This window comes from Oryzias latipes, chromosome 4 (genome assembly GCF_002234675.1).
Source record: "Oryzias latipes chromosome 4, ASM223467v1".
NCBI classification, from domain to species: domain Eukaryota; kingdom Metazoa; phylum Chordata; class Actinopteri; order Beloniformes; family Adrianichthyidae; genus Oryzias; species Oryzias latipes.
The window spans coordinates 16,504,631-16,526,774 of NC_019862.2; the positions used below are offsets into that span (position 1 = coordinate 16,504,631).

Consider the following 22,144-nt stretch of genomic DNA (forward strand, 5'->3'; position numbering starts at 1 on the left):
AATAGATCCATGTACGTCTTTGTTTTCCTCGTCTGAGCTGATATCTAGATCAAAACTGTACGATTGGGTAGCTGCAATATTGCACGCCAATTTGCTGCACCAATAATGCACCAGTAAGGGTGTGAGGGGCTGTAAGCTAGCGGGAGACTGTAAACAGATGGATTTAAGGAAGAAACGGCAGGCTTACTCCACAATAACAGTCCCACCCACACCTCAGACAAACATTGATCTACTGCTGCTCTGTAGAAACTATGTCCTAGAAAACCAAAGCTTTTTTGATTTTGTTTAAAAGCAGCTTAATCATAATTAAAAGACCACTGGGAACACATTTAAAATGGATCAAAAGATAATTGGAGTGAGACTTTAATGCATTTTACGCATAATGTTAAAAGATTAGATTTTTGTTAAATAAAAAATAACAATTAACTAAATGTAACAGGTAAAAAACGACAGCTTAGACACTTAAAGGTTGCAGAGTTTTTATAAATTTAATATATCAATATATAGAGATATTTATCAACAACTTGATTTCATAGAAACGTGAGTGAGACCATTTTGGCATACAGTACAGATATTCCATGTAAGTACAGAAGTTGCTAAGTTTTTTTTTTTTTTTAACACCACCATCTCCCCTTTAGTACCCCCCACCCCTCCACCCCAAATTCCCCCCCTTCTTACAGACACACAACACGGAGAAACAGAAAGTTTAAAAGTATACAGGAGCACAAAACAAGGCACCAATAAATTAAAAATACCCCCTCTCTTTAAAAACAAGCAGAAAATTAAATGCAATAGAATTACAGAGCGGACGCTAGAGTCCGCAGAGATGTTAAGCTAAACTCAAACTGAGAAAAAGAACGGTACAAACAGGAAAAAAAAAAAGTAAAAACACTTTGGCAGATTATTAATTTTTAGTTACAATCAAGTAGTAAAGAAACCCAGTGCTCTTGTGTACAAATAAATTCATATATAGTCTACACTCCTTTTTAACCAGAACTGTATGTACAATTTGTTGTTGCTTTTTTTTAGTTTTTTTTTTTTACAGAAACATTTAAAACATTATCAAAAAAGTTTTTTTTTGCGGTATGAAAACGTATTATTTACACGATTTGAAAACCATTGGACTGTTCTCATCAGCCCCCCACCCACCCCATTTTCCTTCCCCACCAGGAGCATCATCTCTTTACACAGTGCAGAAGGCTTTTTGAAAAGTCATGTGCAACAAACAGCGTAAAAAATGCCTGTCATGTGGCTGAGGAATGGACACAAACACAGGTTAGCAAAAATATGTGACGTTGTTTAAAATGACTGAATAAATGTGCTGCAAAAAGTTGCCAAATCCACATAAACCGAACGGACTTCTTCCTTCATCTTTGACGGAGTCTTCCTTCATCTTGCATCAGCTGCAGGGTGACTGTGAGCGACTGAACCTTCAACTTTTCAAACATCGAGCGGGTCAAACTGTGGGGTAGTTTGGAAAGGAGCTAGTACAACTCACATGCAGTTTCACAGTTCAAAACATGGTTAAAAAGGAAAAAAAAAAGACCTATGAGAACCAGAGGAGAGTCAGAAATGTCACCAAAGCAGAGTCTCTGACAGTTTCCGGAAAGTGTCGCTGGAGGGCGAAGCTCCTTTTTGGGATCGTGCGCCGGTTTACTGGTTCTCTAGAGGAAGTGTTTCCCCTCTCAGGTCTGGGAAGTTTTCTTTGTTTCTGTGATGTTGAAGGGATTTCCTCCAGCGCTCGCTTCATCCACTGCAACTGTCTACAAGAAAACTGAGAGCCCTTGCCGAAGAAAAGATGGCTGAGATGAAGAGATGGGAGGGCAACAAGATGCAGACAGTTTTGCTTTGTGGAAAACGTAAAATTCAGGAAAAATGACAAGCAATGAATTAAAAAAGCTCTGAGCTGGAACTACAAGGGATGCTGCATGAAGAAGGAGGGCGAGTTAGTGGTTAAAGTCACGTCAGAGAAGCATTATAAGTGCAGAGAGGAAGGACAGGAGCAAAAAAAAAATCAGGAAGTCTGCTGACAAAATATAAAAGATGTTACGATAAAAGTAAAAAAGTTTCCCCATACAGGAAGCTTAAATTATTAAAACACTACGGAAAATGCAACAAACATCTCTGATGGTCTAGATTTTTTTTACAAATAATTCCAGTTTTACAACGCAGATGCTTGCTTGACGACAGTGTTTATTATTAATATTAATATGATTAAATTATGTCTCATTACTTCATTAAATAAAACTTGACAGACTCTGGTCATTAACATTTAATTATAAAAAATGAAACGAAAGCTCTCTCTGTTGGTTTTCAACTAATTCTAAAAGGTGTTAATAAGATTCAGTAGCAGCGCTAGAAATTATTTAGCACTTTACACGTCAAGTTTCTCAACCTTAGGACTAAGTCCTCAACATAAAGCAGCACTAGATCTACTATTTCTAATAAATAACAACAACAAGTAGAGCTATCAAAACTCTAAAAGTGCTAGAAATGACTTGACTTCAGCTGTTTGGTGTCATTGGTTTTTCCAAAGCACCAAATAGTGGATTTAACACTGAAAATGTCCACGTAATGGACACAAACCTACTTTCAAGAGAACAGTAGCGGCACAACCAAACACTCCGATACCTGAATAAGTTAACACATGGACACACAACCAACATTCACATCGCGTCAGCAAAAACAAACCAAAAAAAGAAGTTCAGTCCTTTAATTGATCCTTATTCCTGGAGGCTGCTACCAGACCATAACAACGCCTGCCTCCGAGTGCGAATTAGAGCCTAAATGGTCCCTGTAAATACACATCAACAGCACAGCAGGGGTGTGGAGAGCATAAGGTCACCCCGTGGCCTTTGCTACCACCACAATTACTGCCTTCTAAGTAACGGGAGCCGAGTCTGGACTTGAGGCGGTGTCCTTCAGCGAAGACGGCGCCTCTGGAGGAGAGCACAAAGTGGGCCAACCAATCTGTCTTCACATTGTCGCAATAACAACTTTTCCACAATGTCACGCTCAGGCACCTAAATAAATAAGCAATTTATTGCAAGCCCACAGCATGGAATTAGACCGGAGGCAAACGCACTTTGGAGGGAAAGTGTGTGTGGGGGGGGCAGAGCCGACTCAACTCAAGGGTCAATCTGACAACGCCTGAGTTTTTTATCCAGCCTTAACCCAACACAGATGAGACACCTGTCTTCTACCCCTTATTGTTTTTCATCTCTCTTTTGTCCCTTAGAGACACGATCCTGTAAGTACCACACCGACTCCTCATTCCCGGTGTGTGTAAACTCTCAAAGTCAGTCCATTAGATTGAGTCCCTGTGCAAAAATGCAACAATGAAGAAAACCAGCAATGTATACAGGCTGTTCTGTCACCCTCTGCATCTTAGTTTGACTCAAATAGAGCAGGAAGAAGAATAAAGGAAGCCTAACTGATCATCTTTGGGTTAGATGTAGCTGCAAATGAGATGTTGGACTGCAGTCTGGCCTCAAAAAAAGCGAATTGTCTGACACAAAAAATACCCAACAGACTCCTATGTGGTGTAGAGTCACTCCACAGCTTCAGTCTGCATCCTGATCTCACATATCAGAGTAGAAACAGCCAGACGGCTAAAAGTTAACCAACAGTTGAGGAACAGGAAGACGGTTCATTCATTCTGTTTTGGAAAAACAAACTGAACACTGTTTTATAAGAGTGGAAGACTAAAGAAAACAAGCTGAATCTACGATCAATTGCTGCTTTGTACCTTGCATATTTCATGCAATATAAGTGCTTGGAGACATCAAAAAGGCCAATTATGGATAAAATCCAGTCTGAAGTACAGATTTGTTAATAATGTTACCGTTTATAACATCCTCAAGCCACAATATGAACAGTTATCATGATTTTCAGTGGGGCATAAATCCCATCCGAGCTGGAAGCATATCAGAATCAAGTCAGCTCTGGCTCACACACTTCCTCCCCAGCTTTGAAATCAAATCAGCGCTGGGTTCAGTCAACCCTGGAGAATTACTCATCTGCTCGAACCAAATAGTGCCACTCAAAAGCAAGACGGACCCTCAGTGACAGCAGCGAGAGCGCCTTCCTCCGAATCCGAGTGTTTTTCTTTTGCATCATTTCACCCGGTTGCACCTTCAAACGAGCACCCGAAGCCCGTGAAGCCACAGCAAGCAGGCCGCTAATGTCTGCACTGTGCAACAGCTAACGATGAAATCTGTCAATCATGTCAAATTGAGAGAAGAGCAATCGATTTGGAGTATAAATACTTTAGGTAGGGTTTAAGCTCCCCTCTGGCAGCTGTTTTAAACCCATCAATATTTATGTCACTGTCTGAGTGAGGGGAAAAAAGGAAACGCTTCTGTTCAGCAGCTTGTAATTCCAAAACTTTAGCAGCAGAGCTGAAGTCTGCAGGTGATACCTGTCTCTGTCTTCATTTAAATTTAATTTCTCCCACAAATTCTTTACTTTTTGACATAAGAAGGACTTACTCACAATTCATTGCTATTTCTGCCTTGGTAGGTTTTGCCTTCAAACACCCTTAATAAAACAAACAAAAAAAAAAAATGGCTCAACTCTCATTTTTATCTCAAACTTACCTCCAAAAAAAACAAAACAAACAAACATACAAGCCCTACACTTTTTATTCTTCTTTTCTCTTGGCTAGAATTAGCTTCCCAGTGTGTCAGAGGGCGAATCTGAGGGTCTGGAAAAGGATAAAAGCTTCTCTTTTCTAAAATAAGACGGAAACTGACCTGCTGAGAAGTTACACGTTGACTAAATACCCGAAAACGGAAAAATCTAAAGCCCACCCCCACAGCAGCCTTTCCATTCACAGACAGCAGAATGAGCCATCATCCTGTCTGAACACCACTACAGTTAAGAAAAGGTAGAGGAAGGACAGTGGCAGAGGATAGTAATCCAGCACTAATGGTAGTAGTAGTAGTAGTAGTAGTAGTAAGAATTGCTAGTAATGGTAATGTTGACACTTCTGGGTAAGAACTAAGAGATGCCATCTGTGCTCTTTAAAAGTGGAGGCAGAGTGAGGGCTCGCCTCCTCTGTTATACTGGTCTCTGTGTACAGGTGTGGAGGTTGTGGTGGGAAGACGGGTCAGGTAGGAAGGGGGGGGGGGGGGGGCACAAAACCCTTCCCCCCACACATCAGGGATACCCATCGTCCTCCAGACTGAGAGCCACGCGCTGCAAACAGCAGATAAAAACACGGTTACCACAGGGGAGAGAGGAGGGGCATCAAGTGAAAAGGATAGGAGCAGAAAGAAGACAAATAGCAGCTAAGGCTTTATTTTTCCTCTCCTTGGGACTGTTCAGGTGTCCCTCCTCTCCCTGACCTTCCTTCAATGTCTCTCTTCAGTTCTCCCCTCCTTCCTTCATTGTGTGAGGTCTGCAGGTTGCTTACAACTGCAAATATGTGACCCAAAAAAACACCAGCATGACTTCTATTTGTGGCTGCCAGAGTGACCCCCTCCACAAAATAACACGAGGCGTTAAAGAGACGAGAAGTCGAGAGCAAAGGTGGGGGAAATAAAGTAGGTAGTCTGGAAAACACGAGAAAAAAAACAGTCTCTTTCCCGTCCTTCTCTAAAGCTGCTTGTTCCTTCGACCTTGAATCTTAATCGTGCACCTGCTTCATGTGTGTGTGCTTTTAGCCTGTCATTGTGCCAGCAATACCCAGAATTCTTTGCTTTTTTTCACCCCCCCTTCTCACTATTCAGTCCCACAAAGGAATCTGAGCTACCATGCCAACCGATCAAAGCACAAGACTCCCTCCTCCCTTTGATAAAACCTTTTTGGATGCCTTGTATTTTTACATAAAACACACATTTCGAGAGATTTCGCTGCATTTTCATACATAAACAATGCAGGTTCAAATTGTACCGGGAAGCGTGAACATTTAAGACGTTCTTTTAACAGTCATGGTTTCCGCAGCTGATAGAAAAACAGGAAAATTGCAGATGCGGTTTGTCCTTCGACTTGATTTGTGCTTCCTTGTTGTGCTTTGCTGAACTATAGTCTGTCAATTCTCTCAGATGAAGACAGCAGTTACTATTTAAGCCTCAATACCAGATAAAAAACTGTTGGGATTTTTATTTTAGCAAGAAAGTAATTCCTCTCTCACACACCTCACAATGCTTATCTGGTGACTCAGATGGATTAAAAAATACATTTTGAATAAATTGTTTTGTCATAAAATGCTAAAGTGGTTTGGATTTTTTTTTCAGGACGAACAGACTGAACTGAAAACACAATGTAGATGGGATGGTGGGGCGTCAACAGTGAGCTGGTGGTGACAGATGTGTGTACGGCTGCTGAATGTGAATGAAATCTGATCACAGGTGTTGTTGTCAGTGATGTCAGACAGATATGTGAGCATGTGGAAGTGTGCGTGTGCAAGCCTGTTTCTACCCTCTCCACCAGGCCGAACTTGTGCATCTTCCCTTTTCTGTCCTGTTCCTTCTTACTTGCCACTGGAAAGCATAGGGGCCCCCGAGTACCAGTGAGAGTTGCTGTCTGAGATGCTGCCCCCCAGAGGAAGAGCCAGAAACGGCTGACTGTGGCTGCCACTCACAGGCGGGTAGACGTGGCCGATGGACTCGCTGTGGCGGCCGATGTGAATCTCATCATCGTCGTCCTCCGTGGTTTTGCGGTAAACCGGGTTGTCGAAGTTCATGCTCTTGGTGTTCTTGCGCCGCCAGTTCCTCCAAACCAGGTATCCGCCGGTGCAGAGCAATCCAATGACCACTGTGGCAAGGATAGGGACTGCATGTGTTTAACACACACAACAACACACGGCGGGAGCGTTAACACAGCCCAGGGGACACGGAGCGGCGCTTAAAGCACTCAAACAAACACAACCAGCACAGTTTCTTAGATTGCCAGAAGACTCATTATTTTCAAAATAATTCCCACCGTGGATCCGGTAATGAAGATCTTACATAAATCAGTGGGACAAATTTCTTTAGAAGTGATTGATCGAGAGTAAAGGGATCTCTCAAAATTTAGCAACTGTTTTGACAAAATTCTTAATAAAACCCAAAAAATAATGAGCCTTCACCCCCAGTAAAAACACTCATACAAAAACTCTCCTTAATATTCATGAATGATCAAATGCACACACATACAAAAACACACATGCACATTTTCTTTTACCACTGCATGAACAATTATGACAATGAATAAATCCCTTCATCATTTGCACATGCATATATCAACTCATGAAAGCAGATTAAACAGATCTTTGAATAAATCAATAAACACCCTGAAAAAAGTGATTTGTCTTTTAGTTCATTAATAAATCTCTGAATGGTCACTCAGCTGTCGTCAGTGTTTCATCTCAGTGCACCATGTAGGCTGGGATGTATAATTTTGCACTCAACTGAGAAATGAAAAATTAAATCGTGTCTACAAATGGGCTGGTTAGGAGAAAAGAGGAAAAAACACAAGGAGCTGAAGGATTAAAGATGAACTCTCTTCTCATATAGCATAACAGCCCAACCATCTGGCTGTGCAGAGCCTGTGTGTGTTTGTGTGTGACAGGAGAGGCCGACAGACCAACCAGAGGAGAGAGAACGTCACAGTCTTTTATGTGAGCCATACTGCATCTCCAGACGTTTACCTCCCAGAACTGAAGCTTTATCCTTCAACAATACAGATCCCAGCACAGCTATGCTGGAAAACCCGTCTTTATACTCCATGCGCTCAATCGTTCAAAAATCTTTTGGTTCGTTTTGAACATTTCCCTCCAATTAGAGAGCAGCAGAGCAGCTTGACTTCCACTAAATACTGCTAATCATTGCTGTTCTTCTTCTCCTTGTGGAGCTGTGGGTGGCGTGTTCCTGGATGTGAGAGCAGAACCGAGCTGCACAAAGCCAGCCCTTGTGGGCTTCCAATAATAATTACTGTTTTAAAGCTGCCAGAAATAAAAGAATGAGGAGGGATTTATGGCAGAATGGCAGGGGAACTGATTCCAGAACGAGAGGCAAAGGGTTAATAGTATCTTGAATAAGCTGGTATTTTGACAGTTAAAAATTGTTTTAGAATGTTTTTAAGCTTCTATGACATGAAATTATTGAGCAGCAAGGATGAAAATGTTTTCAACCAACAGCTTATGCTGATTCTGAAAAGTCATTTAAGGGTAAAACTGAGAGCAAAATTATTTAATATTTACATAAAATGTGTTTTTTTCCATTTCAAAACAGAGCTAATAGAAAAGATTAGTTCACTAAGCTGGTTTAAACAAAGAAAATACATTACAATAAACACTCACTGGCCACTTTATTTGGTACACCTGTCCAATTGCTCATTAATGCAAATTTCTATTCAGCAAATCAAATGGCAGCAATTCAGTGCATTTAGACACGATCAAGATGATCTGCTACAGTTCAACCCGAGCATCAGAATGGAGAAGAAAGGTCACTGAAGTGACTTTGAATTGTTTGCATAGTTATTGGTGCCAAACGGGCTGGTCTGAGGATTTCAGAAACTGCTGATCTACTGGGATTTTCTCCCACAACCATCTCTAGGGTTTACAGAGAAATGGTCTGAGAAAGAGAAAATATCCAGTTCTGTAGGTGGAAATGCCTTGTTGATGTCAGAAGAGAACGGCCAGACTGGTGATGGAAAGGCAACAGTAACTCAAATAACCACTGGTTACAACCGAAGTCTGCAGAAGAGCATCTCTGAATGCATGACATGTCCAACATTGAGGCAGATGTGGCTACAGCTAAGAACAGGCAACTAAGGGTCCAATTCACACAGGATCACCAAAATTAGACAATAGAAGACTGAAAAACGTATTCCAGTCTGATGGCATCATGGATGTGCATCCGACAAATCTGCAGCAACTGTGTTATTGTAGCATTCCATCAATATGGACCGAACTCTCTGAGGAAGGTTTCCAGTAACTTGTTGAATACATGTCACAGGGCAGTTAAGGCAGTTCTGAAGGCAAAAGGCGGTGCAACCCGGTACTAGCAAAGTGTACCTAATAAGGTGGCCGGTGAGTCTACATTGAATGTATGAGTAGTTAAGTGATGGCTTCTTCTTGTTTTTGCTGCTTGTACAGAGTGGACATAAATGTATAGCTCTGGCTCAGACATGTTATCTGATTAATCCCCAGTTCAGCAGAGTCTAGCTCGGTCACAGAAGTAGGTCAGATGGCTGAAGGGTTGGATGGCCAGTCTACTGTCTCATGGAGCATCTAGTTAATACTCTGACAGCTGGGGATGACAAAATATGAAAAGTATTTTTTTTTTATTGTCAAAAAGGACTAACGAAGTGATACTGTGCGCATTACAGAGTCTGGCTGTTCACCAGCAGACAAGTTTAATGGCTCTTTCCAACCATAATAATAGTGTTAGATACTTTCTCAATTGTTAAAATATTATTTAGTACTTTCCTTTCTCTCTGTGTCATCAGTTGAGTGAACTTTAGATTTAATTGTTCTGTTTGGTGATTCTAAAACAGTGAAAACATAAGTTCTGCCGCACGAAAACACAAAACACACTCATGCACAAATAACATGCAGCACTTCAGAGGCGAGCAGAGGTGGAGGAGCAAGGAGGGAGAAGCAGCAGGCAGAAAACTCAAAGACAACACAGAGTGGAGGTTAAGAGCACTCACCGATGGGAATGACAATTCCCAAAACAGCCACTGTGATGTTGTTCCCTATGAGGTAGTGATCACTTGCTGCTGGAACAATAGGACAGAGAAAAGGGCGATCAAGCCGAGATAAGTTTGGTTTTTACTCTAACACAAACCCACACTCTAAATGCTTGGTGAGGATGTTTGATGGAACTTAAGGGCCTCGTGCTACCAATAGATCATATTTGCATAATGTAAAGACAGAGAAACCATCTGCGGGATGCTTTTAAAGAGGAAAGAAGGATTCTAGGATGCTATAAAATGCAATGAGATGCTTTGTTGTTATACTAGAGGAGACGCATGGATTAAAACTAAGTCTTGATCGGAGTTTCTGTGAATATAATAGAAAGACTTAAAATCCTAGATATTCTTTAGCTCAAATTCAATTTAACAAACTGCAAAGTTCAAACATTTTTACCTGAGTAAAAAGTGAAGATTAACAAATAAGAAGCTAATGTTGACTTTGCCAATTTATGAGTCAGTGTTAAGAAGATTAAAGTTTCTATGATGAGCAGAAAGCCCTAAATGGTGTGGGAGGATCAAACAGGTTATAGATCATAAATATAAAAAAAACACAAATATTTGGAACAGGATTTCACTTTTATCTTCAAATATGAGTGGCATTTCTTTATTTCAATATGTTGAATGGGATCATTACAACCTTTTTAACCAAAGCTGTTGTTACTCCAGAGGGCAAAAAGCAAAAAGTGAATATTTTAGTAGAAGAACTTTAATTAAGAAAGATTTACTTTTCTTTGCATAAACAGTAATATTTTCCTTTAAAGGACATATAATGAGGACTAGTATGTAAGTCATTAATAGGCAAACATTTTATTAGAGTGGAATTAAAAAAACAATTAAAAAATAAACATGTAACCAACTCTAAACAAAATATTTTTGAGGACTATTTTAGCACTATATAAATATTTCTAATATCACAGTTCCTTTAGAAAAAAATGAATATCTATTCAAATATTAAAAGGAATTCTTGACATGTGCATCTTACAGCCAGTTAAACGTAACTGACAAGAACTCTGGCAATGTTGTGTGCATCTACAGCCCCAACTCATTTTAGCGTTTGCTCCTCCTTTAATTGATTCAATTATGTTCCCTCAGATGCTTCACTGCGCATACTTTCCATTTACACAGTTTCACACAAGAATTAAAAAGGTTCTAGAACACTTTTAAGGGGTGGTGTTACAAACTAAAGCAGCATGAAAAAGAACAAAAACATCTTAGTGTAAACAAAAACTGTCAAGTTTGTGGAATTATTACCTCTATGAATAGAAAATGAAAACATATATATGAATATGAAAATTACTCATTTTAAAGACAGTACCAGCCGTTTGTTTTTTATCCACCCTATGTGAAGTACGGGGTTTCTCTGCGCCCCACCATGTGGGCCCCAGTGCAGCACACGTAACAGTTGATGCCAGCAGACTTGACAGTCCGCAGCGACGTAAAAATGATAACTCACAACCCATGGGTTAGTAGACATGTCTTGTTTATGCCTCTTTTTTTGCGTGTGCGTATTTCACCTCTCGTTTGCAGCATTGGCGGTGAGCGGAAGTAGCGCACAACCACAGAGAAATGAAGGAACAGCTTGTTGTTTTATGAAAAACACTCAGGGTCCAAAAGTGATGCAGCAAGTACTTCCCTCATGTTGGAAAATGCTAATATGTTACATAATTTTCCTGGTAACATTTGGATATTTTTCCCCCACTAGTCATCAACTCTTTTTTTCTTCTTTATAGTCTGTTGTTTCATCTTTTCATGCAATACTATAAAGGCCCCCCACCCTGGTGAAAATTGTGTTTTTGGTGTTTTTAACATCTTTTTTCTGATGATGTAGGACATAAAGACAATTAAGCCTAAAGTGCTGACTCTCTGTGGTTTTTATTGGCATTTTTTACAAGCCCTTTATCCTATTTAAATAGAAATGAGATGCAGAAAAGTCTCTGTTATACTACTTCTCATCTCAAAGTACAGGGGGTTGGGGGGGCGTGCTGTCACTCAGAGTACCATCAAAACCAGGTCAGAAAAATATGCTGCCCACACAAAACGCACTCTGACAGTTGTGCTATAGACCTTAGTTGGTACTCTGTGATGTACATCCCATAATATGCAGTAGGCTCTGGAGCGGGTCTGAAAAAGTGTGAGCGGTTTTCTAAAACTTGTAATTTCTCAACTTTTAAGTGAAGGTTAGAACAACTAAACTCAGCTTCAAAAGAATTGAAAAAAATGAACGTGCGAGTTGGCTTAAAAAAAAACAAAAATCTGAGCTAACCACACAAGAAAAGAACTTTTAACTGCCATTTGTGAATACAACAGTATATCAATTAGTTCAATTCTATGAATTCCCAAGGAGAAAATGAAGCCCACAACAAAGAGCTATAATTGGAGCATCGCTTTACTTTAGCTTTGCATCAGCCTCAATACAATTGTTCTCTTAGTAACACTCTTAAATCTATATACGACATGATGACTGATCACACGTTTAAATGAAACATTTAAAGAAAAATGATCACGATGGGTGCACAAGAAGGTTAAGTGATAGAATGTTGCAAATTTAGCCTTTAAGATATAAATCTATACGACTGCTACTTCATTATTACAACAAAAGTAGAAAAAAATCATTTTGATGTAATAAATTATTAGTTTCCATTTTTCTAAACAGTGTATTGCTTGATAGATTTGATATATTTTTTATTTTATAACAGATACATTAGAATGTACAAAAGAACAATAATATTTTTGAAGAACTGCATCATTAATAATTATATGGAATTGTTTAAACTGCCAGATCTGACAGGTGTCAACTGTTTTAATAGAAGCTTTGCTTAAAGACAGAAACATATGAATATGCAAATAATGAAAAGAATTGAATTCATAAATGCAATTTAAGTCTCAGCATAGCTTTGTCAACAAGTGACGCTGTTCTCAATTTGTGCTGTAATTGTTTGTCAGGCCTGTAGGATGGTGTTTTTTGCAGCTTGATTGGGGTTTTGGATGAAAACAGGGGAGAGAGATGGAGGAAAGGACAAACTCAAACGGTGAAGACAGGAGAGACTGGCAGAAAGTGAAGATGAGTGATGAGAGGTGGATGGAGGGAATTGTTTGTTATTCCTGACACCTCTAACGGACGATGGTCACCAGGGACGGGAGAGAGAAGACCAGGAGGGAGATTCACTGGTAAATGGTGAGAGAGGTAGAGGACGGGGTCATTAAGGAGATAGACAGATGGTGAGAAGGAGAAGTGAAGGGAAAGAAGCTGGAATAAGTATTGGTTTTCAGCTCCCTGCTGCCTCATTGGCAGGGGGTGATGATAGTGGCTGACAGCCCACACTTGACACTGCTTTCATATATTTTTGTGCACAGATCTATCACACGTACCTCTGTGGGAGAGGTTGGCGTTGGCCTCTCTTTGACTGCTGTCAGGGGCTGCTGGGGCCAGTGGTGGCGTCTGCGTGGACGTGGGGCTGACAGCGGCGGCCATCTCTGTACTCGTTGCAGTGGGGCTCCAAGGGTGCACAGTGGTGGTGAAGCGTCTGGTTGTCTGAGGCAGCGCTTGTCTGGTTGTGGAGCTTTGTGTGGTTATGACAGGCGTGGTGGTAGTGCTTGTGGTGGAGGGGGTTGTGGTGCGAACCGTGGTGCTAGTGGTTGTAGTACTTGTGGTAGTGGTTGTGATGGGTGTTGTTGTAGTGGTGGTTGGTGCTGCTGTTGTGGTTGTCCTCAATCGAACTGTATAATAAAACAAAGTAAAAGGAGAACATTTGTGTAACAAGGCAACACATGCGATATGAATCTATATTAGCCTACTATCAAAATTACTAAGTTGGCTACAAATACATAATGAGCATTCATGATTAAATGTTTATTTACCCATCAGTGCATTTTATGGAGAACAACGCGTCACGTGACTGCTCTGTTGTACAAGTTTAACTTCATTACAATTTTAATGAAATATGTTTCATTGCTTTGATAAAATTAAAGAAATGCAATAAAGAAATCCGATTTTTGATGTCATTTTTATTTTGAGGATTCGAAAAACCAACAATAAAATGGAAAGTGTATAACGTGCCCCTTCTCTGGGAACTAAACAGAGTGCAATAAAACACAGCCAGCGTTTATAAAAATAAAACAGCAGCCTTTTGAAAAGGTAAAGTATATAAAAATCAAATTAATACAGTTTAAGTTTGATTTCTGTGCGAATGCCAAGCAAGTCAGTGCAAGGGTAAAACGCAGCAGCATCCTCTCCTCTTCTTTCACTTCACACCAGCGTGCGCTCGAATGAAAAAACAGCTTCAAGCATTTGCAGCGCAGTGTTTCCCCGCCCCTGGAGACTTTCATTCAGCTGGTTTAGGTGGCTTGTCAGAGTCAGGTCCACCAAAAAGTGTAGTTTTTCGAGCCACTTAGTATCTTCCAGTTGCGGGTAGTTCAGATCTTTGCTTTTCAGGAATGTTTAATCTAAACAGACGACAAAGCAACGCAAAACCTCGCCCCTGGACAGCCGTCAGACTTTGTTGTGTAGCAGGAGATCAGAATATTCACTTTCAACTTCATCAAGCAATGCACGGAACTGACAGTAGTTCAATTTACATCAGCCACCTGCCTAGCAGTCCGCCGCCCTGCTGGTAGAAACGTGTGTCGCAGACTATGACGCAAATCTTCGTTGACAGAAATGTTGACATTTAATATTTATTCTACACATTCTTACAACATTGAAAAATGTTAAGAATGTTTGTGTCATGTTTGTCCTCCTTTACAAAAACCACATTAAAACAAAAAATATATTTCTCTTCCCCATCTTTTTACATTTTCAAACGTTTTGAAAATGCTCCAGGGAGCCACTAGGGCAGCGCTAAAGAGCTGCATTCTGCCGGCCCCCGCGCTAGGGGCAGTAGTAGGGGTTTTCCTGGTCATTTCAAAATGGCTGCTTCCAAGAAATCTTAAAAAAACAAACACTTTTGGTGGGAAATAGTTTGCTAATTTTTCAAAAAATTATGTTGCAAATTATTCGTTTATATAATTATTTAACGTCTTGAAAGAAGGCAACATTAGCTGTTAATCATTCCTTATAAAACAGTAACACCATGTGAAAAAGGTGGGGTTGAAATTAGAGACGGTGGACAAATAAGTGAGTAAGTCAACATATTTGCATCTTAGACTAACATTGTTGTGAACAAAAACTTCCCAAATCACGCAACGTATTATAATTGATACAATCTATACCTCGTTAAAAAAAATAAAATGAAAAAGATTGTTTGGTAACACTTTATATTAAGATTCCTTAACCAGCTTTGTTAACACATTAACAAGCATTATAAATTAATTTATAGGGTGTTAGTAAGACATTTATTAGTACAATAAGTTTAATAAGGTTTATTAAATTACTTAGTTAACATATTTACAAGCATTATTATTAGGATGTTTTCAAGATGCTAATGATGCATTTACTGATATTATAGGTGCCTAACAAATGTGTCAGTGTTAATAAGCTTAATGAGATTTATTAACAACCTTTGTTAACAAATTAAGAAGTATTATTATTGTTTGGGGTTCTAGTAAGATATTTATTAGCATTATAGACGCCTGACACAAACCTAAGTGTTCATAGGCTCAATAAGTTTTATTAACTAACTTAACAAATTATTTGGCTTTATTAATGTGTCAGATGCTAGGAAGATATTTATTAGCATTATAGATGTCTTGCAAATACCTGAAAGTGTTAATAAGATTTATTAACATCTAAAGTCAGACAATTGTCTCCTAAATCCATATTACTAAACTGCTTATTAGCTTTACAAATGTATTAATTAACTTTGTTAATAGTTTATTAATTGTTTTGCAGCACCTCATCTAAAGTGTGGACGTTTTTTTACCACAAACAACCACAAAGCATAAAGATTGTAAAAAGAACTTTTACATTAAAACAGAATAAACATACACAAATTGTTCTGCAAAAGATATATAATAATTTAATTCAGACAAATATTTTTTTTTAAAACATATATACTGGTGTTGGATGACTCTAGCATCATAGCTAATATGGATAAAGTATTAGCATCTATCCTGAGTGAAACATTTATTGCAAATCCCATCACCAGGAGACAATTCTCTGCATTCAATGCCAACTGCATTCAACCACTGTTGCCTTGCTTGAAAGTCCACAAGAAAGTAAGTTGCACAAGCCAGTCATTTTTGAAGAACGAAGACAATAAACCTACCTACGCTAACACACTAACCTGCCCATCTTTGCTTATGAATCAAAGATGGGGAGGTTAACTAATGTCACCATTGGCTAATGAATCTGTCAATCAAACTCATCAGCAAAACAGGCGTGCTCACTTTCAGCCAATTGCATGGCCTCTTAGACTTTGCTTTCACACAGGTGACGAAAAAAGCCCCGCCCATCTTTGATTCTGTACCGGTCGGTCGTTAGAGTGTTAGCTTTAGCATGGCTCCTGTAGGTTTATTGTCTTCGTTCTTCAAAAATTACTGGCTTGTGCAACTTTCTTGTGGACTTTCAAGCAAGGCAACAGTGGTTGAATGCTGTTGGCATTGAATGCAGAGAACTGTCTCCTGGTGATGGGATTTGCAATGAATGTTTCACTCAGGATATATGCTAATACTTTATCCTTATTAGCTATGATGCTAGTCATCCAACACCAGTATATATGTTTTTTTTTTAAATTATTTGTCTGAATTAAATTTTTATATATCTTTTACAGAACGATTTGTGTATGTTTAGTCTGTTTTAATGTCATAAAGTTCTTTTTACAATCTTTATGCTTTGTGGTTGTTTGTGATAAAACACTTTAGACACACTTTAGATGGAATGCTGCAAAACAATTAATAAACTATTAACAAAGTAAATTAATACATTTGTAAAGCTTATAAGCAGTTAAGTAATATGGATTTAGAAGACAATGGTCTGACTTTAGATGTTAATAAATCTTATTAACACTTTCAGGTATTTGCAAGACATCTATAATGCTAATAAATATCTTCCTAGCATCTGACACATTAATAAAGCCTATTAATTTGTTAAGTTAGTTAATAAAACTTATTGAGCCTATGAACACTTAGGTTTGTGTCAGGCGTCTATAATGCTAATAAATATCTTACTAGAACCCCAAACAATAATAATACTTCTTAATTTGTTAACAAAGGTTGTTAATAAATCTCATTAAGCTTATTAACACTGACACATTTGTTAGGCACCTATAATATCAGTAAATGCATCATTAGCATCTTGAAAACATCCTAATAATAATGCATGTAAATGTGTTAACTAAGTAATTTAATAAACCTTATTAGACTTATTGTACTAATTAATGTCTTACTAACACCCTATAAATGAATGTATAATGCTTGTTAATGTGTTAACAAAGCTTGTTAAGGAATCTTAATATAAAGTGTTACCGATTGTTTTTTGTGGATTTCATCAAAGGCTTTAAAAAAACATCTTAATTTCCCAAAGTTTGAAGTTTCTGTCATTTTTTTATGCAATGAGTTAAAGAGTAAATTTGTGGATTAGCAAGAAAATTGTATTTAATTTAGTCAAACCCTATAAAAAACAGAATAGTTTAAAGAAGATTGTATATAAACTAAAACTTTAGACTAAGCAAAGTACTTTAAAATAAAGCAAAATTCATAAAGGAAGTCATTAAACATTTCTTTTCAGGTTATTTAGTACAATCCAGTGCTCTGCAGAAGCATCTGAATCTTGGGCTTTAAGACAGGCAGCTAGCAAAATGTTTCCTTTTGCCTCATGTGCACAAACCAGAAGAATGAAAATCCAGCCGGTTTATTAAAGATAACAACTTTACTGACGCCGTGACTCAATGGACGCAGTGAAGCAGTTGAAACTGTGCAATAAGCTGACTGAAATAATGGAGGTATGTCAGGGAAGCAGGAAGAATCCCTGACCCATTTCCTGGTAATGTGTTGAAGGAAGGAAAAACCTTTATTTCCTCGTACGGTGGATCCCTCAAAATTAAAGTGATTACATGTACACTCTGCTGACACTAACACTTTTTAACTTTTATATAAAAAATAGAAAAACTTTGGCTTCTAAGGTCATACACTGAATTATTTGGGTACTACCATTCTGTTTATTCTTATATTTTTCCACACTTCTTATAATGTACCTTATTAAAAATGATCCATACACACTAAAGAAGAACTTGCACATTAGATTGCAACAAATATATATGGAATCATATTGTATTTAATAAGGAAAAATGTTTTTTTGTTCTAGTTTTTGGGAGGCTTTCATGCTAATTTTTTCTCTAAATAAAAAAAAGGTGTTTTTCCTTAAAGTTTTTATGCTTGTTTTCATTTATTCATTCATTTTCTACCATTTTATCCCTTTCGGGGTCATGGGGCTGCCAGAGCCTATCCTGGCCACTTGTGGGCGAAGGCAGGGTACATCCTGGACTGTACGCCAGTCTGTCGCAGGGCCACAGTCACACACCCATTCACTCTCACATTCACACCTAAGGACAATTCTATGCTAGTTTTATTTTGTATTTTTATGCTATTTCTTTAAGAACCACATGAAAACAACCTTTACAGCTGTCCTTAATTTGACCTTTTGTAGACATTGAAATACACAAGAGATATTAGGCTCCTCTCTAAAAAGATGATTTACCTCAACGTCTATGTGTCTATGATATTTTAAATGTCAATCAGCGTATAATCAGGTGAACATTTTTACACTATATTCATAACTGTTTTCTTCTTTTCATAGTTTATTTATATACAATGTTTGAAACAGTAAAATCCTGATTGGTTCCAACTAAAAAAATCTTACTTGTATGCAACGGTATTACTTATCTATGGAGTATTCAGATTAGTTTGTTCTAACTTTTTAAGATATATTTTCTTTTATTTTTTAAATACTTTGTTTTTTAAGATGAATTTTTTTGTTTTTTCATGATTTTCGAGATAATAGTTTTGTTTTTCCCAGACATGTTTTTCTAAGTTGCATTTTTTTTCAGAGAATTATTTTTTAGTTTTTATAAAATTAGAATAAAGAACTTGTTTTTAATTTTTATTGAATACATTATGTTTCCAAATTAATGTACAATATCATAACAAAATTCCTTTCTGAAATGGAGAAGTGTGATTAGAGTAGTGGGCCAGGAGCTCAAAAAGCTTTCTTTTTTTTTTTTTTTTTTTTTTTAATTATGTGTGTCTCCAGACACACTGCTTCACTGGTGGGGAGTGTGGCGGACTTACCCACAGCACAGCGTCTCATGTCAGGTCCCAGCTCCATGCCGTCAGGACACGCACAGGTGTATTTGGGGGAGTGGTCTGTGATCTGGGGGGCTTTTAAACAAAGATACTCACAGCCCCCGTTGGGTAGGCTCCCCATATTGCACGTATCGGGAGCTTTAGAAGGTGGGGGTTGACATAAAAAGAGAATTAAAGAAAATGATTTATAACTGTTTTGGAAAGTAAACAGAATGTTGTACAGTTTAAAATCTCTACGCAAAGCTAAAATGAACTTATAAGAGGATAAAATGACATCAAACAACCAAGACAGATGGCCAGGTAACACACAAAAAGGCAAAAAGTAAAAAAAGGCAACAACAGAAAAAAAAACAGAGACAAAGACTCGCAAAAAATGCTGTCTGTTCTCATTCTACATTTATTTTTCTGTCTCTGAACTATCATCATTTGGTCTCAAATAAAACCTTACAGTGGAGCTGGAAGGAAAACAGGAATGTCCAGGCAAAAAACGTAATGTATGGATTTAACAACGCTGAAAGATAAGAGCATCCCAGTGGGAAAATACTACAGTTCCAGAAATGTTTCAGCTGGCACTAACTTTAGTGAACTAATTGTCTGTAAATCTGAAATTATAAATTCCTTATCACTCTATATGTATTGACCTTTTTTCTTTAGTGGGTCCATTTTGGCCAGAAGACTTATTTAAGGAGCTTGATACTAATTTGTGCATGAACCGGTCACTGAGGCATCCAAATCTATCCCATCAATGTAACATGTCAGCCAAAAAATAAAAGCGCATCAGATTGACATGTGCTGTTAAACCAGTGCTTCTTAATTATTTTTTGCCAGGCCCCCCCTAAGAAAAAGAAAATGTTTTGCGCCCCTCCTCACACTCGCGCGGTGACAATATACTAGGTTAGTATCTATAAAAATTGTTTAAGTATACCTAAAATTGTATCTTCTAACATTAACAAAACAAAACAGCAATATTAATCCACTTTCACACATTAACTTTATTTTGCCACAGAAACCCTGTTATAATCTAAAAGAAAAAAGTAGCTTAAAGTGCCTGAAATAAAAAATCTGTCAGTCCTTATTGAAACTAGAAACATTTTGACCAACTGAACCATTTGATGCTGAGAAAAATATTTCAATCAATAAATGATATTAAATGTAAATTGATCTGAAACATTAACACAGCAGCACCAATGTATTTAACATTTGTAGTCTGAAGAAACAGGTAAAAAAATTTGTGCTCATTTTTTTCACGTAGCCGTGTGTGACAGGAGACAGGACCAGCTGCAGGGACGGCAGTTCACAGTTTCAGGCTGTTACAAACTCTGTCATACTGCGCGCATCCCCTGGCATCATTCAGAAGAATATTTATTTTTAAGAAAATGCTAACTGGACTCCAATATTGTGTATGCTGGAGATATTCAGAGGATGCAAAGCCTTTAAGAGAAAATAAACTCTAATACTATATATTTTACACAAAGGGCATGTGACCCCATTCCAGAATTCACGTTTAGCCCATGGTGTTCTCACTGGACAAACAAGAAGGTCCTGCTTCTTTTTCTCCTTTTTCTACTGTTTACAAGCACATGTCTGCAATCCATCCGTCACTACCAAATTTGAGTCCCTGATTGGTCCAAGTTTGACCTGGTTTTACTTTTGACAAACATTGTTTATAGAGCACAAAAATGGTTTAAAAAGTTTGCATGATTGTGAGAGTTTTGAACGCGACAGCCAGAACTGTGGATTTCATTATTTTACATAGACTTTTCGTTGGAAGTGACCACTTAAACGCCAATTGCTAAGGGTTGTGTGTAAATGCAAAATTATAGAGCATCTTGAAATTATGCAAAATAAGAAAAGATGTCTTTTTTTTCTGTCCCATTCCACATTAACAAATGTTGCTCTAATTGCAACACAAAACTGAGCAGATTATGAGGTCTTCCTAGAACAAGTAAAGTCATTTTGATTACAGATTAATTGATCAGTCTATTATTTCTTTTTTTTTGCAAATTTATATATTTTTTCAAACTGTAAATTTATGCAGCCAAATAATATAAAAGTGCATGTTTACAAATTTTATTTCTTTCAAATTATAGTTGTAGGAAACTATTTTTACTAACATAAAAAATAAATGTTTACTGATCGCATCAACAGCTAGGAGTTGTTTGATCCATACAGCTAAAAACAGTTGGAACAATCTATTAATCCAGATAGTTTTGTAGTGGTTGGACCACTGGAGGCTGTTTGAATTCAGATATATCCTTTTTTTGAGCAGAACTTTTGATTTATTAATGAACGAATGCAATTAGCTCCCAATTGGCACATGGTCTGCTCTGAGTAAGCAGAGAAAAACAAAGCGGAAAAACACAGAAAACACATACTGCTGGCGCACATTGCCAAACACACAGCAGTGTTCACTGCAGCAGCGGCTTTCACTGCAGCAGCAGCATTAACAAGCAGACACGCATACTGGGAATGCATCCATCCCGGGGAAAAAGTAATGAACACATCATTGTACATTTCGCAGCACAGCCACTAATCTAATTACACTCACAGAGTTAGCCCTTATTGCCTTAGAGACTTTTCCTAAGAGTGTCCTCTGATATTTTACCATTATTAGTCCGATTACATGTCACCTGTGGCTTGTTGTCAGGAGTTATCAAACTGACTTAAGGAAGGCCTGACTAAAGCCATGAATGGAAAGCGTTTGTTACCTTTGGGCTGCCTCTGCTCATGAAACACCACCAGGTCCAGAGGGTTGTTGAGGTCTTCTGCCACCTTCGCCACATCATGTCCAGTTAATCTGTTTACACTGTAAATAGCCTCCTCCTCCAGGTCGGTCCAGAAGACACGATCCTGCATAGAAAGCAGACAAACGCCCTCATTGACAAAACATATATAGAAGTATTTTCTGCTTTTACCACATATGACTGACAAAGAAAATACCGGTGTCAGCGTTTGAAATAGCTGACCTGAGCAACATCTAAATTATAGCTGAGGCAAAATCTGAAGCAACCTAAGCTTTAAGTAATATTAACAGCAGGGGTTTAAGAGCCAGAATGAGGTTAGTTTTAGTGAAACACATTTCTTCTACCCATCACTCAGTCATTCATAAATAAAGTGGGTAACACAGGACTTTCTGCAACCCCAATTTCTCCTGATCCCAGCAAAATCAGCTCACAGTGAATGGAGAATTTTAGGTGGGGTCTGCTTATGTGCACTAGGCTGT

The 22,144-nt window shown here is 38.2% G+C and overlaps 1 protein-coding gene across 6 annotated transcripts in view; it reads right to left on the reverse strand.

Moving 5' to 3' along the window:
* Nucleotides 1-462: 462 nt before the first annotated feature.
* LOC101167610 (low-density lipoprotein receptor-related protein 8) overlaps nt 463-22,144 on the reverse strand; it is a 170,480-nt gene continuing 148,798 nt past the window's right edge. The window contains exons 14-19 of one of the 6 annotated variants that reach the window (XM_023954326.1): nt 21,630-21,771; nt 18,907-19,059; nt 13,054-13,401; nt 9,640-9,708; nt 6,587-6,759; nt 463-5,199 (exon numbers count right to left, since the gene is read on the reverse strand). In XM_023954326.1, coding sequence (XP_023810094.1) covers nt 5,161-5,199; nt 6,587-6,759; nt 9,640-9,708; nt 13,054-13,401; nt 18,907-19,059; nt 21,630-21,771 — 924 coding nt within the window. In that variant the 3' untranslated portion in view covers nt 463-5,160. Of the gene's footprint in view, nt 6,778-9,639; nt 9,709-13,053; nt 13,402-18,906; nt 19,060-21,629; nt 21,772-22,144 lie in introns of all 6 variants that reach the window. The other 5 variants (XM_023954325.1, XM_011474155.3, XM_011474153.3 and 2 more) reach the window with 5 other exon arrangements.